Here is a 16,274-nt window from a genome sequence, read left to right on the forward strand (position 1 = left end):
ATAAATAAATAAATCTTTTTTTTTTTTAAGTCATTATTTCGAGACGGAATATACCCTGCTTCATATTCCTTGACTAGATATGGTTAATGTTTGGAGAGAAAGTATTATTTAGCTTATCTATATTTTGTTTATATTCTTTGATGAAAATCATCTGGCTGTCCAAATAATTAAGCTCTAACCATTGAAAATTTAGTAACCTGGATAATCAGTTCTATTACCAAATACTACCAACTTTGTATTAATAAAGGATAATTACAGTATACTTACAAAGGATTTTTAATAATACTAACCAATTCTTAAATTCAACTTTCTTCTACAAGGATTTGAAATTTTCACTTGAGGGTCAGAAACAAAGGAATATTCAGCTAAATCTACTTTTGGAGCAACAGAAACAACTACTTAATGAATCACAGGAGAAAATAGAATCACAGAGAGTGCTACATGATGCCCAGTTATCAGAAGAACGAGGTCGAAACTTAGAGCTTCAAGTACTTCTTGAATCTGAGAAAGTTCGAATACGGGAAATGAGTAGTACCCTGGATAGGGAGCGGGAGTTGCATGCTCACTTACAGAGCAGTGATGATAGTGGGCAGCCTCGGCCCTCCCTACCCTCTGAGGACCTCCTTAAAGAGCTACAGAAACAGCTGGAGGAGAAACATAGTCGCATAGTAGAATTGTTAAATGAGACCGAGAAATATAAACTGGATTCTTTGCAAACAAGACAGCAAATGGAAAAGGATAGGCAGGTTCACAGGAAGACGTTGCAGACAGAACAAGAGGCTAACACTGAGGGACAGAAAAAAATGCATGAGCTCCAGTCCAAAGTGGAAGATCTTCAGCGCCAGCTGGAGGAGAAAAGGCAACAAGTCTATAAGTTAGACCTTGAAGGAAAGCGACTGCAGGGAATTATGCAGGAATTCCAGAAACAAGAACTAGAACGAGAAGAAAAACGAGAAAGTAGAAGAATTCTCTATCAGAATCTTAATGAGGTAAATTGATACTGTTTTAAAATATTTTGTAAGAGAATACTACAGCCCTTTGAACATATAATTTAGTACTGGACTAAATTATTTAAACAGTTACGGACAGGACGTCTAGATGGCTCAGGTCATGATCCCAGGGTCCTGGGATGGAGTCCACGTCAGGCTCCCTGCTCTGCAGGGAGTCTGCTTCTCCCTCTCCCCCTCCTCTCACTTGTTCTCTCAGTCTTTCTCTTTCTCAAATAAATAAATAAAATCTTTTAAAAAATAAAAATAAATAGTTAGGAACAAATGATTTTTTTTTAAAAAGGAAATTCATGGAAACTTATTTGGAGTCTAAACCATAAGTGTGTTCCCTTGAGAAAAAATGTGATTCACTGTTCGTTTATATTTACTGCTTTTTTCTTTTTCTGCCAAAAATTGCTAGCCAACCACATGGAGTTTAACCAGTGATCGAACTAGAAATTGGGTTCTTCAACAGAAAATGGAAGGAGACACAGAGGAATCAAGTTATCCTAAGCTGATTGAAATGAATGAGGGAGGAGCTGGCTATAATCATGAATTAGAAATCATCAGACAAAAGCTTCAACGTGTGGCTTCAAAACTGCAGCATCTGGCCCAGAAAGCCTCCAATAGGTTAGACTATTCCTCCTGATGTTTGGAAATGGCATTCTTAGACAAACTGGATAGAACCTACCCCTCACTAATAGCCAGCCAAGGGTGGGGAATTGAAATTTTAAAGTTAATGTATGTTCGCATTAGGAGATGGTATTCTTTTAACATATCTGAACACCTTGAGCCCTGGAAAGAGAGCACTTTAATGTAAGGGAGAAGATAGGTGAAACAGAGTGCCACCGAATCTGTTAAGTTTGTGCTGGTCAGCACCACTAACTGAGAAAGGTGTGTTTTGACTTTTTATCTTTTTCTTGAAGACTACAGTTTGAAACAGCCGATGATGAAGATTTCATGTGGGTTCAGGAAAATATTGATGGAATTATTTTACAACTACAGAAGTTAACTGGCCAGCCAGGGGAAGAGGTAAGACTTTAAAAATTCTTTTTTTTTTTTTTTTTAACTTAATTTTACTTCTTCAGTGTTCCAAGATTCTGTGTTTATGCACCACACCCAGTGCACCATGCAGTACATGCCCTCCTTAATACCCACCACCAGGCGCACCCATCCCTCCATCCCCCCTTCCTTCCAAAACCCTCAGTTTGTTTCTGAGTCCACAGTCTCTCATGCTTCTTCTCCCCCTCTGATTTACCCCAATTCACTTTTCCTTTCCTTCTCCTAATATCATCAATGTTATTCCTTATGCTCCACAAGTAAGTGAAACCATATGATAATTGACTTTCTCTTCTTGACTTATTTCACTCAGCGTTATCTCCTCCAGTACCGTCCATGTGGATACAAAAGTTGGGTATTCATCCTTTCTGATGGAGGTGTAATATTCCATTGTATATATGGACCACATCTTTTTTATCCATTCATCTGTCGAAGGGCATCTTGGCTCTTTCCATAGTTTGGCGATTATGGCCATTGCTGCTGTGAACATTGGGGTACATATGGCCCTTCTTTTCAGTACATCTGTATCTTTGGGGTAAATATATCTGTGTGTAGCACAGGCACACACTTCTAATGAAGTACTCACCTATAATGTGGTTCTCTACTTGAAAACAGATTATTCATCAAAACATGTGGTATCTGTTGTCTCTCTATGTCTGTGTGTGTATAGATATATGGATGGCATTTATAGTATAGATATGTATGTGTGTGTATATGCATGTATGTACATATAAAATATATTGTACTTATCTATAAGTATTCTTTTTTTAATTTAATCTAATTTTTTAAACAAATCTTTATGAGATATCAAGAACAGTTTGAATGGAGCTGTATGAATCATTTGAAACTGGCACTGTATTTTCTAAAGCGTTTTAACTTGATCTTTTCACTTATTTTAAACATTAATAATAATTTGCTTTTCCATAATAGAAGAGAGTGAAAATTTGAGGGGAAATTAACTTTAATTATCAATATTGAGTAATTATAGTAACATTTTATTGTGTTATAATAAGGAAGTTTTTTGCAAGAATAGTCTGGCTTCTACCCTTACCACTCTCAAAACCACGCATAGAATGCCACCAGTGTCTTCAGTTGACTAATCTGATAAATCTTTTCATTCTCTGTCTTTCTTGACTTCTTTATAGCATTTGACACTTTTGACCTCTCCCATCTTAAAAATCCTCTTTTTTTTACCTTTTGTGACAATATTCTCTTTATTTCTTCCTTTTCTTTCATCAGTCATCTTCATGAATTCCTCTTCCTCCTATCCTCATCATGTTTTTTTTCTGTGAAAGCTCGTTCATTTCCACAGCCTGAGTTCTCAGTAGACTTATTTATTGAACAGAAGATACTTATATCAGGCACTTGTTATATGCCAGGTACTATCCTGGGTTCTGAGCTACAATGAACAAATCTGATAAAAGTCTCACCCTTGGGGCGCCTGGGTGGCTCAGTGGGTTAAAGCCTCTGCCTTCGGATCAAGTCATGGTCCCAAGGTCCTGGGATCGAGCCCCAAATGGGGCTCTCTGCTCAACAAGGAGCCTGCTTCCCTTCCTCTCTCTCTCTGCCTGCCTCTCTGCCTACTTGTGATCTCTGTCTATCAAATAAATAAATAAAATCTTTAAAAACAAAAAAGTCTCACCCTTATGGACCTGATCTTCTAGAAGCCTGGGGTTCTAGTCTGTATCTCTATCCTGTGGTCCAGGTTTGTATTTTCATGAGTTACAGGAACTCTTTGCTTGGGGAAATGGACCCCATAGTTATCCCTTAGGAACCTCATAGGCACATTCCAAACTGAGCATCATCTTTCTTTCCTCCTCCTGTCCCCAACCCATGTTTCTGGTCCTGGTACCGCCCAGTTTATAAAGTTGCAAGTCACCATAGACCACTTTCCTTCACTCTCACTTTTGTGTCCTAGTGGTAACTAAGTCTCATGCTTTTACCTCCTAAATATCTGTCCCATGTGCCCTTAGTCATTGCCTTTATTCAGGCTTCTAATATTTCTTACCTGAACTGTTATAATGACTTCCTGATGTGTCCACCTAACACTGGGATGGTCTTCCCTAATTTACTGTACTTTGCATGCTGCTATCAAAGGAATTTTTCTAAAACATAAATTTTATTTGTGGCACCTTCTTGTCTAGAAGCCATTTATGGCTCTTCACTGCCTACATTTAGGTCTGTTACCTATAAAGTGAAGGCAGCCTTTACTTGTGCCTTACCAAGCCACTTGTAGCTCCCTAAAACCAACACTCTCTCAAACAAAACCATTGTGCTTTTATACATGCTATTCCTTCTGCTTCAGATGCCCTTCCCTTCCTTCTTTCCTACTTGTGAAATTCTTCCTAGTTATTTAAGACTCAAATCAAGCACCACTTCTTCATGAAATCTGTTGTTCTCAGTGCCCGTTCACATGTTTATGTGCATTGTTCATAAACATCTGTGCTTCTACGACCTTAATACCATTTTATCTTTCTAGCCTAGCTTAGTGTCCCCAGGTGGTACTTGTGGCTCATTGACTGAAAGACTGCTGAGACAAAATGCTGAGCTGACAGGACATATCAGCCAACTGACAGAAGAAAAGAATGATTTGAGAAATATGGTTATGAAGCTAGAAGAACAGATCAGGTGGTATCGACAGACAGGAGCTGACAGAGATTATGTACGTCTAATTTTAGCATGGCCACGTGAGAAATATTGCAGAATTATAAATTCTGCTCTCTAGTTTCAATTCTTAACCCTAATATAAAAATATTAAATATCTGATTCTTAGTAAGGTCATGGGAGAATGTTATAGAGATGACAGTAATAATAATAATAATAATAGATATTATTTATTGGGAGCCTTCTCTGGGCCAGATCCTGGGTTCTATACGTTTAGAGTCTTTAATCCACATTCAGCCTTACACATGAGAAAACTGATGTCTGTAGTCAGACCAAGAACTGCTTATCTTAACCAAAGCCAGATACTCTGCTACATATGGACCACTGGTAGATCCATGTAAAGAAATGTTCAAATGTGAATTCTTTCTGTTCCTATCAGTTAGTTATCAGTTATTATGTTTGTGACTCAAGTGGAAGATGCCATTAAATTCTGTATTTCAGTCTAATAACCACTCTAGCAGTTTATTTAAAGTTTTTCCAGTTAAAAGCTACAAAATAAACTGCTAGCTTCTGTAATACAAAGATAGGAATATAATATAAAGCTAGGAAAGACTCGTGAGACAACTGTGCAGTCAAATACACGATAACACATCCACACTGCTTCTGTAGCGAACCACATCTCTGTGGGCAGAGCGAGTGGATTTTCCCCCCACTTCTGCAGTGGGCTATTTCAGGCATAGGCCTTACATTTGAACCCAGATGGTCCGTTTATTAAGTCTCTAGACTTTTTTATATCGGAGGTCTTCCCTTGGGGCTAGGCTCCCATAGGGATTTTTAGTTTTAAAATTAATCTACGAAGCAAAGGACCATATAATTAAAGTTAGTGTATGTTCTTTACTGTCAATTGAGATTGGCTTTGAACACTCCGTCTGAGACTGGAAAGCTCAGGTTCCCACAGGGGATACGTTCAGTGTGTTTAATTTAGATTTTTCTTCAGAGACTTATTCCTAAAAATCATTAAGTAGGCTTTGGTCTCTGCAGTCTTCTAGGTTTTCATTCAGTGGTGGTGCCAACATTGAAGCCATCATTGCTTCCGAAAAAGAAGTCTGGAACAGAGAAAAGCTGACTCTCCAAAAGTCCTTGAAAAGAGCAGAAGCTGAAGTGCACAAACTGAAAGCTGAGCTAAGAAATGAAGCTTTACTTCAGAATCTGAGCCCTGATTCTGAGCATGCTGCTATAAAGGTAGGAGCCATCTTCCTTCAAAACATGTACCAAAGCTGGTCTTCTGTTCTTGCCTTGTTTCATCTCTCACTAACCTTAACAGAGTAAAGAAATTTAGGTGGCATTTAGGCTGTCTCTGCTTCTCACTATTCAGTGTGTGTCATGAATGCAGGTCTCTAGCTGGTCACAGAACCTTGGTGGCAAGGCATGCCCTCATGGCAGCATGAGCTCATGGTTTCGGTTCCCCCCATCTCATTCCTAATAGATTACAGAAAGTTCTCTTTTCCACTGCCAACACAGGTTCTACTACTTTCAAAATCAGAGCATCACCATGCTCTGTAAGATGGTAAGCCCTCTGAACAGTCTCTCTACTGACTCTAATGAATATTGTAATAAAACTACTTTTAATCCATTAACGTAAAATCCAAAACAAAAAGAAAAATGTTTGGAATATTTTTTTAACTGTGGAGTGAACCTAAGTTTATGACTCTAAAAGGGACAGAGGACATTAACATTGAAAACATTAAATAAAGAAAAAAAGGTTAAATAAACTAGTGGCCCTAAATAATAAAAGTACCTCTATGCAGTTAGAGAAGAAGAACTGAAATGATAATGGAAGGACAAAAATACTTAGAGTAAACATGATGAATAGGGGCTAAAATCCAAAATAAAGCAAAAACCTAAGTATAAGATTTGTATTCACGTTCCACTGACTAAAAAGAGACAGAAGTGTAAAATTTAAGGTTGATAATCTTTACCTTCAACTTTGCTGACCAAGTAGAAAACAGTAGTAAGGTGTCTGCCATTCTGCTACTGCCGCTTTTTTAAAATAAAATCTAGGTTATCTTCTTCTGGAGAACAATTTGAATGGCTTCTTAATAATGGCTTTATATTCTTTCCTTTTTTTTTTTTAACATTAGAGAATTTATGGTAAATACCTGCGGGCAGAAAGTTTTCGGAAAGCTCTCATTTATCAGAAGAAGTACCTGCTTCTGTTACTGGGTGGGTTCCAGGAATGTGAGGATGCCACACTGGCTGTGCTTGCCCGGATGGGGGGGCAGCTGGCCTTCACAGACCTCGAGGCGCTCACCAACCGTCCAAAAGGCTTCACCAGGTTTCGGTCAGCCGTCAGAGTGTCCATGGCAATTTCAAGGTAAAGTGCTGGGAGGAAAATGCATTTTTTTTTTAAAGATTTTATTTATTTGACAGAGATCACAAGTAGGCAGAGAGGCAGACAGAGAGAGAGAGAGAGGGAAGCAGGCTCCCCGCTGAGCAGAGAGCCCGATGTGGGACTCGATCCCAGGACCCTGAGATCATGACCTGAGCCGAAGGCAGCGGCTTAACCCACTGAGCCACCCAGGCGCCCCATGGAAAATGCATTTTAATAGACCCTAAAAGGATTTGGATTTTTAATCCTTTCTTTTCTCTGCCTATTGTGCTCTGTATTCATACAGTAGGAGACATTTGCTATCATTAAAACATGTGGGCTTCTTTCTTTCATCCTTTTAGCCAGTGGTACTTTATGGTATACCATGGGGATCCTCTGAAAAGTGCTTCCCAGAGGCAGGGAGCTGGTAACTCAGAGCTGGCACGTCCAATCTGTATTTTTTGTTTGTTTGTTTTATTTTTTATTTTAACTCTGAATAAGCCCATAACTAGCTCAGACATATAAATAAAAGGGATCACAGAAGGGAAAAAATGTTTTTAAAAAATTACTTAGGCTGCACATTCATTTTCTTCATTGCTAAAATAACCCACTCTTGGAGTTCAGCTACACAAAGCCCTGGCCTAACTCTGCATTCGAACCCAAGATTAGCCTTGAGGGCATTGGACTGTGCTAGTGCTTTTGTCACTCTTCTCTGGTAGTTCCATGCTAGGAACTCTGGTACTCATTCTGATTTGTGGTTGGAATGGAGCCAGGACTCAAACTCCCTTGAGGACCTGGCCTTCTGCCGTACTCTCACCTGAGTGATAAATACCCAGATCCCTAGGCTTCTCCATGCTTCCCCTCCCTTTTATTTATGTAGGAACCAGAACAGTTTCAAAAGAATTTTAGATTTTAAAGTTCTTCCTATCAGGTCACATCTGATACATTTTGAGAAATACAACAGAAGTTTTTAACTAGAAGCTGAGATCACCTAGCTCAGAATACCATCTCACAGATGAGGAAACTGAGGCAGGGAAAGGTTGCAAAGCCCGTAGTGATAGAGCTAGGACAATCGGCCAGGGCTCCCAAGTCTCACCTGTGTGGGCTCTGTAAAGGAAGTTCACACTTGATCTTATTAATAGTCTGAGACCCTCCTTGCCTCTACTGTTCTACATTGTTGCCGGGTGGTCCCAGTTCCTCCTTCCTCATCATCCATTCCTTTTACCATCTTGTACGCTCTGTACAGGGCTAAGTGCTAGGAGACGCACTGATGAAGAAAAAAATATATAAAGCTTGCCTAAATCCCTAAAGGCAGCTCCCTTCCTAGTGGGGAAGACCAGTATGCTCCTAACTTAGAAGACACTAAATGACAGGTCACAGGAGTTAGTTATTAATTTTATTGGAAGAATTTGGGAAGGTTCCATAAAAGCCAGTCATCCATGAAGGACTTCATTCTAACTGCCTCTTTTTCTTGTCCTTTTACATGTTTGTTGTATTTTCACTGTCTTAAAACTGAGTTTTGTAACTGATGGGAATTAAGAAATCAAAATTGGCGTTTAGAAAGTTCCTTGGGCCAGGGTAGGGCAGGCAGCACCTCACTATAGCTGGTGTGTTGCACTGCCATCCCCCTTCCTTTTAAAGCCTCATTTTTTTCACCCCCGATCCCAGGGCCTCACTTCTCTTCCAGCTTTCCCAGCTCACTCTCACTGCCAGGGTAAGGGTCTTTTTATTCTCCTTCCATCTCATTTGCCTTGTAGTCTCCATTCTTTTCACTTATTTATTTTTTTTAAAGATTGTATTTATTTGTTTGAGAGAGAGGGAGTGAGAGCACGAGCAGGGGGCAGAGAGAGGGAGAAGCAGGTTCCCGGCTGAGCAAGGAGCCCGATGCAAGACTCGATTTCAGGACCCTGTGATCACTACCTGAGCCAAAGGTAGACACTCAACTGACTGAGCCACCCAGGCACCCCATTCTTTTCTCTTTTCATTATTTCTTGCCCTTTCTTTGCCCATTCACTTTTCTCTTTTGCTTTTGTTCTTCATCTCTTTTGAGTCCTAAACCTCTAAAGTCAGAACCTGGTGCTGGCAACAGATAAGATTTTTGGTGCCTCTTGAGAAGCCAGTCTCTTCTGCTCTAGTTTATTTTGCCACAAACCAGGAGACATTTGTGTTATTTTATTTTATCTTCTTAAAGATTTTATTTATTTGTCAGAGAGAGACATCGCGAGAGAGGAAACACAAACGGGGGAGTGGGAGAGGGAGAAGCAGGCTTTCCGCTGAGCAGGGAGCCTGATGCGGGGCTCGAACCTAGGACCCTGGGATCATGACCTGAGCCAAAAGCAGACACTTAACAACTGAGCCACCCAGGCACTCCTGCATAATTTTATTTTATTTTATTTTTTTAAAGACTTCATTTATTTATTTGACGGAGATCACAAGTAGGCAGAGAGAGGAGGAAGCAGGCTCGCTGCCGAACAGAGAGCCCAATGCGGGGCTCGATCCCAGAACCCTGGGATCACGATCTGAGCTGAAGGCAGAGGCTTCAACCCACTGAGCCACCCGGGCACCCCTTCTGCATAATTTTAGATTAGGCAGTCACGTGACTGTTGAAATTTGTTCTTTGTTCATATTCAAATGTATGACTTTATTTTTGTGGGAAATGTGTATTTATACTCTTTCCATTATAGATGTGCTGTGAAACTTTTTCTTGGCATCTTTTTTAGAATGAAATTTTTGGTTCGACGGTGGCAACGAGTCACAAGTTCTGGTTCCATCAATATTAACAGGGACGGCTTTGGACTGAATCCAGGTGAAGTCAAAATAGGATTTCTTGTGTTTATGATTCTCTTAATACTACTATATGTGTAATACCTTCCAAATAATGAGTTCTGGTACCTGTTATCCAAAGACCAGAACCCTGTAACCAACAGAGCCAGGGACCTTACTGTTTTAAAGAGTAATGAGAGTTGATTTTTATGGGCCACTTACACTAGGTCCTGCTTTGTCCATGTATTCTCATGTATTCTCCCAATCCTATGATGCAAGTGTGGCTACTATTATTCTCACTTCATAGAAGAAAAACTGAGGCATGGAAAGCATTTGTTGTTTGTCTCAGAGTACCTGGCAGGAAGTGGCAGAGCCAGCATTGAACCCTGGCAGTCTGGCTCTAGAGCCCACTCCTGTTACAACTGCATTTAAGGCTCTGATTCCAGATAGGATTGCTATTAGTCATATGGTAGTTATGGTTTCAAGCTTTGCAATTTAGCAGTATTCAGGTTTCTGAGTTTACAAATAGGTTGTATATAATGGTGACAGTTAAAATTCCTTCTCTCTACACCTCAAAGTGGAAACAAACATTAGAACTTCAATATTTTATGCATATGGATGAACTCAGAAGCTGGGGAGTATACAGAGTTTCAGACACACAGCATAACTATATTAATGCAGCTGTGTATTGATATTAAACCACCTTTACACATTCTACCAGTAACTAAGCAGAGAAAGAGGAAATATATTTGGTACCTTAAGCAAAGTGCCTTGAAATACACATCCTTACACAGAAACAGCTGAAATTTGTACCATAATGAGTTCTGTGTTGTAAATTAGCAAATCTTGATTTCAAGTTTTTTCTAGTAAAAGTCGGTAGAGTAGTTTGAGGTTATATTTTTTATCCACATCATCTTTTCCCCCAAACCACACATACTCAGACACCCCTCTCCTCACCTCTAATTAGAACTGAGAAGAGGTCTTTTAAAAAGAAAATATTCCAATTAAGTAATTTATTTTCTTTGAGGTATAGTTCCAGATTATCAGAAATACTTACATTCAAAGGAAAACAGAATCATAGTTAAACTGTTTTTTCTCCTTTTTAGGAAGAATAATTGAAGAAGATGACTATAAGTCATCTTATGACATATAGTATTGTATAGTGCAGTATGGTAGTCTTTTGAGCCCTTCTCTGTTTTGTAGAAATTTTTCAAGGGCTTGATATTTTTTCTCTTACAATATGGTACATTTTGGATTACTTTAGGTGCTGAAAAGACTGACCCATTTTATCATTCTTCTGGTGGGCTGGAGCTATATGGAGAACCGAGACACACTACGTATCGCTCAAGATCAGAGCTGGACTATTCTAGGTCTCCTGTACCTTTTCAAAATAGGTAAGAATTTGATAAACACGCCTAGAGTTGTTACATGTGCTAATACTTAACAGACAAAGGAGGACAGTATTAGGGTTTTGACTCCTTTGCGTCTAAATAACTAGGTGTATGTTCAGTTGCATATGATGTATATAACCTAAGACTGAGAAGCAAAAACAGTATATACCTGGTTTCCAAGAGTATAGGAAACCAACACTGGGTATTATATACAACTAATGAATCATGGAACACTACTTCAAAAACTAATGATTACTTACTATACAGTGGCTTAAGTGAACATAATAATAATAATGATAATAATTTCTTAAAAAAAAAAAAAGGAAACTGAACCAACCAGGTATTATTTTAGTATGTTCTGTGGTTGGACATTGGGAAAGCATTAACTAAATTTGACAATCTCTGGGGATTATGAAAGAAAACTCTAAAGCCTACATGATAAGCTGTATTTGTACATACACAGTGTTTATTGAAGACTTCTGCAACAAGCACTGTACTGGATGCTTTTATGATGACTTAGTAGCTGCTTTGAGTTTATTAGAAGTTTTTCCCCATATACATCACAAGCTCAGACATTTGAGGGATACAGATTAAGCCTGGCTTAGTGTCCCCGAGTACTTACTGAGACTCATTGACTGAAAGACTACTGAGGTAACTGACAGGACATGTCAGCCACTGAGTGAAGAAAAGAATGATTTAAGAAACATGGTTATGAAGCTGGCAGAACACATCAGGTGTTATCAACAGACAAGAACTAACAGATTATGTATGTTTATTTTTAGCATGGCCATAGACTAGAAATATTGCAGAGTTACAGTTTCTGCCCTCTAGTTTCAGTTTTTAACCCTAGAAATGTAAAAGTAGTAAGTATCTGAATCTTAATAAGATCACTGGAAAATATTATAGGGATGGCATTGATAATGATATTTATATTAGACATATATGTTACATAATTAATAACTTACTATAATTATTATAATAATAAGTAATTATTATTTACTGGGAACCTTCTCTGATCCTGGGTTCTATACATTCAGAATCTCTAATCTACATTCAGCCTTGCATATAAGAAAACTGAAGTTCATAGTCAAACCAAGAACTACTTATCTGCAAAGCCAGATATTTGCTACCTATGGACCAACAGTAGAGACACGTAAAGAAATGTTCAAATGTGAATTCTGGCTGTTCTTACCAGTTATCAGTTATTATGTTCATAACTCAAGTTAAAGATTTACCTTTTGAGGGCAGGGTGAAGGCAGGTTGTTAGGTTACTTGCTTTGTGGATGATTTGGATTCTTGTTCATATTTTTAATCTTATAGGTACCCAGGTCCTCCAGCTGATTTAAATCCTGGTTCCTTAGCATGTTCGCAGCTTCAGAATTATGACCCTGACAGAGCCCTGACAGATTATATCACTCGGCTCGAGGCACTGCAGAGACGACTTGGAACTGTGCAGTCAGGTACTCCCAGATTCACCATGTATTATTATTCGCAGCCCCGTAGTGCTGGATGGACCCAGAGCTCTCTGTTCTCTTTCTGAAACTCCTGACCTTCCTCATTAGATAATCAAATCTTAGAGTTTAGTTTGTGAGTTACCAGGTTAGACTTAGGAATTTAACTCAAGACATGATTTATCATCCCAGATTTCACTCCCATGAAAAAGATTCCCTACTCAAATTGATTAGACAAAATGCACAGTAGGCACCAGTGTACACAGTCCTGTGAGGCGTACGGAGTCTGCTGGAGACTCTTACAGAGTCTGTTGGAGAACCTGTTTGCAAGTATAGCTGACTTCTGAACAACAGGTTTGAACTGCACAGGGCCACTTAGATACAGATTTTTTTCACTGAACACAATAGAGTACTATAAATGTATTTTCTCTTAGGATTTTCTTAAAACGTTTTCTTTTCTCTAGCTTACTTTTAAGAATATAACATATAATACAACATATAATATAGAAATACGTGTTAATTGACTCTATCTTACCTATAAGATTTTTCTCAGTCAGGAGTAGGCTATTAGTAGTTGAGTTTTGGGAGAATAACGTTACACATGGATTTTTGACTGTAAGGGTTCAGCACCCTTAACCCCCACATTGTCCAAGGGTCAACTATATTATGTGCTGAGGCATGCAGATTAGGGGTGGGGAGATGAGAGAAGGAAGCAAGTTATTTTAAGCATTTAATGCAGCCATTATCTTTACTAGGGCCCCATGCTCATCTGCATGATCCACAAAACCTGTTCCATTCAAAATACTTTATAAGAATGACCTTTTTTCCTCTGTTCAGAAACACACAGAAATTCATACTTAATAGACATATGGATTCCCTGTTTATCGTGGGAAAATCTCTTTTCCTTGTCTCCCTTCAGTTCACTCCTGATTCAGAGGTTTGAATTTTAATTTAATGTGCTTTAAATTAAGTTTAAATCAATATTTTATTTTTACTTTTAAGACCCACCCTTTTTTTTGTTCTATCCCCACAAACTAGATAGGGCTAGTAGCGAGTTATTTTCAGTAGTTTGTCTCCTCATATAAGAAATCATCTAATCCAAGCAACTTGTAGTCATAGGAAACTGTTATTATCATAGCTGGACTTCGGTATTGTTTGGTTTTTATTTTGTTTTGAGCATCTAGATTTCACAAGACTCAGATTTCATTTTATTTTTATTTATTTTAATTTAAATTCAATTAACAAATTATTAGTTTCAGAAGTAGAATTCAGTGAAGACTCAGATTTTAAAGACTAAAAGATTTTTCAAGTGGCAGGAGGTATGGGGTATAGAACATTCAACATTCAACCTGGTGGGCACTTTGAAGAGAATCTTAACGTTAGTCTGCCCTTGCTACAGATCAAGCCATAGTGACTTTTAAGTATATATTCAACATCTCTTTTAAAAATCATTCAGGGGTGCCAGGGTGGCATGGTCAGTTGAGCATCCCAACTCTTGGTTTCAGCTCAGGTCATGATCTCATGGGTCATAAGATCAAGCCCTGCACTGAGCTCTGCTCTTAGCAAGGCGTCTCCTTGAAGATTCACTCCATGTGCATGTGATCTATCCTTTTCAAATAAATAAAGCTAAGAAATAAAAATCCATTCAAGTATGAATAAGACTTTTTTTTAGAAAAATAAAAAGCATTTTTTTCTTGCATATTTTTTTTAAATAGGCTCTGCAGCTCAGCACAAAGCCCAACATGGGGCTCAGACTCATGACCCTGAGATCAAGACCTCAGCTGAGATCAAGAGTTGCATGCCTAACCGAGTCACCCAGGTTCATTAAAATAAAACATTTTTTTAATGGAGGATAATAGTAATCTTTTGCCCTTCATGAACTAGTTAGTCTGGGATATAGGTAGCAATCTCATTTGAAATCACTACAGGCATACCTTGTTTTATTGTGCTTTGCTTTATTGCAGTTTTATTGCATTTTTTACGTATTGAAGGTTTGCAGCAGCCCTGTGTTTGAAGAAGTCTCTTGGTGCCATTTTCCAACATTTGCTCACTTTCGTGTCTGTGTCACATTTGGTAGCTCTCACGGACTTTTTCATTAGACCTGTGGTCAGTGATTTTTGACGTTACTGTTGTAATTGTTCGGGATGCACCATGAACAGTTCCCATATAAGACAACAAACTTAATTGATTAATGTATTAATTTTATTTATTTATTTATTTATGTTCTGACTGCTCCACCAACAGACTCCTCTGTCTCCTTTCCTCTCCTTGAGCCTCCCTATACCCTGAAACACAGCAACATTGAAATTAGGCCAGTCAGTAACCGTACCATGGCCTCTTAGTATTTTACTGAAAGGAAGGATCACACCTCTCACTTAAAATCAAGAGCTAGAAATGATTAAGCTTAGTGAGGAAGGCAAGTCAAAAGCCAAGATAGGCCAAAAGGTAGGCCTCTTGCACCAATGAGCCAAACTATAAGTGCAAAAGATAAGTTCTTGAAGGAAATTAAAAGTGCTACACCAGGGCACCTGGGTGATTCAGTCGATTGATTAAGCATCTGCCTTCAACTCAGGTCATAATCCCAGGGTCCTGAGATCAAGTCCCACATCAGGCTCCCTGCTTCTCCTCCTCCCTATGCTGCTCCCCCTGCTTGTGCTGCTCTCCCTGCTTGTGCTCCCCCCCCCTCTGTCAAATAAATAAAATCTTTAAAAATAACTAAAATAAAAGTGCTACACCAGTGAACACAAATGATAAGAAAGCAAACCAGCTACAGGATTCCCTTATGCCAAAGCCTAATCCAGAGCAAGGCCCTAACTCTCCTTGATTCTGTAAAGGCTGAAAGAGGTGAGGAAGTTGCAGATGAAAAGTTTGAAGCTAGCAGAGTTTGGTTGACGCATTTTAAGGAAAGAAGTCTCCATAGCATAAAAGTGCACGGTGAAGTGACAAGAAGTGCTGATGGAGAAGCTCCGAAGTAATCCAGAAGATCTAGCCAAGATCATTCCTGAAGTTGGCTACACTGAATAACAGATGTTTAATGTGGACAGAATAGCCTTTTGGAAGAAGATGCCACCTAGGACTTTCATAGCTGGAGATGAAGAGTCCATGTCTAGCTTCAAAGGATGGGATGACTCTTGTTAGGGACTGATGGCGGCTGGTGACTAAGTTGAGAAAAATGATGGGGCCCTTAAGAATTATGCTAAATCTGCTCTGCCTGTGTTCCATCAGGATAGAACACCACAACTGTTTATGTGGTATACTGAATATTTTAAACCCATTGTTGAGATCTACTGTTCAGGAAAAAAAAGATGCCTTTCAAAGTATTACTGCCCATTGACAATACACCTGCTCACCCAAGAGCTCTAATATACAGCGGGGTTAGCGTTTACATACCTGCTAATACAATATCCATTCTGCAGCCCATGGATCAAGGAGTAATTTTAATTTTCAAGTCTTAGTATTTATGAAATACATTTTGTAAGGTTCTAGCTACCATAGATAGTGATTCCCCTGACAGATCTGAGCAAAGTAAACCAAAAACCTTCTGGAAAGGATTCAACTTTCTGGCTGCCAGTAAGAACATTTATGATTCATAGGAAGAGGTCAAAATATCAACATGAATAGGAGTTTGGAAGACGTTGATTTCAACCCTCAT

At 38.8% G+C, this 16,274-nt stretch overlaps 1 protein-coding gene across 1 annotated transcript in view; it reads left to right on the plus strand.

Annotated features, from left to right (window-relative positions):
- Positions 1-16,274, plus strand: part of AKAP9 (A-kinase anchoring protein 9) — a 187,950-nt gene that overhangs the window by 170,324 nt on the left and 1,352 nt on the right. The window contains exons 43-51 of the mRNA XM_080818398.1: positions 321-989; positions 1,408-1,616; positions 1,913-2,018; positions 4,525-4,707; positions 5,691-5,891; positions 6,791-7,023; positions 9,738-9,823; positions 11,045-11,174; positions 12,492-12,631. Coding sequence (XP_080674524.1) covers positions 321-989; positions 1,408-1,616; positions 1,913-2,018; positions 4,525-4,707; positions 5,691-5,891; positions 6,791-7,023; positions 9,738-9,823; positions 11,045-11,174; positions 12,492-12,631 — 1,957 coding nt within the window. The remainder of the gene's footprint in view (positions 1-320; positions 990-1,407; positions 1,617-1,912; positions 2,019-4,524; positions 4,708-5,690; positions 5,892-6,790; positions 7,024-9,737; positions 9,824-11,044; positions 11,175-12,491; positions 12,632-16,274) is intronic.

This window comes from Martes martes (genome assembly GCF_963455335.1).
Source record: "Martes martes genome assembly, chromosome: 11".
Lineage (NCBI taxonomy): Eukaryota > Metazoa > Chordata > Mammalia > Carnivora > Mustelidae > Martes > Martes martes.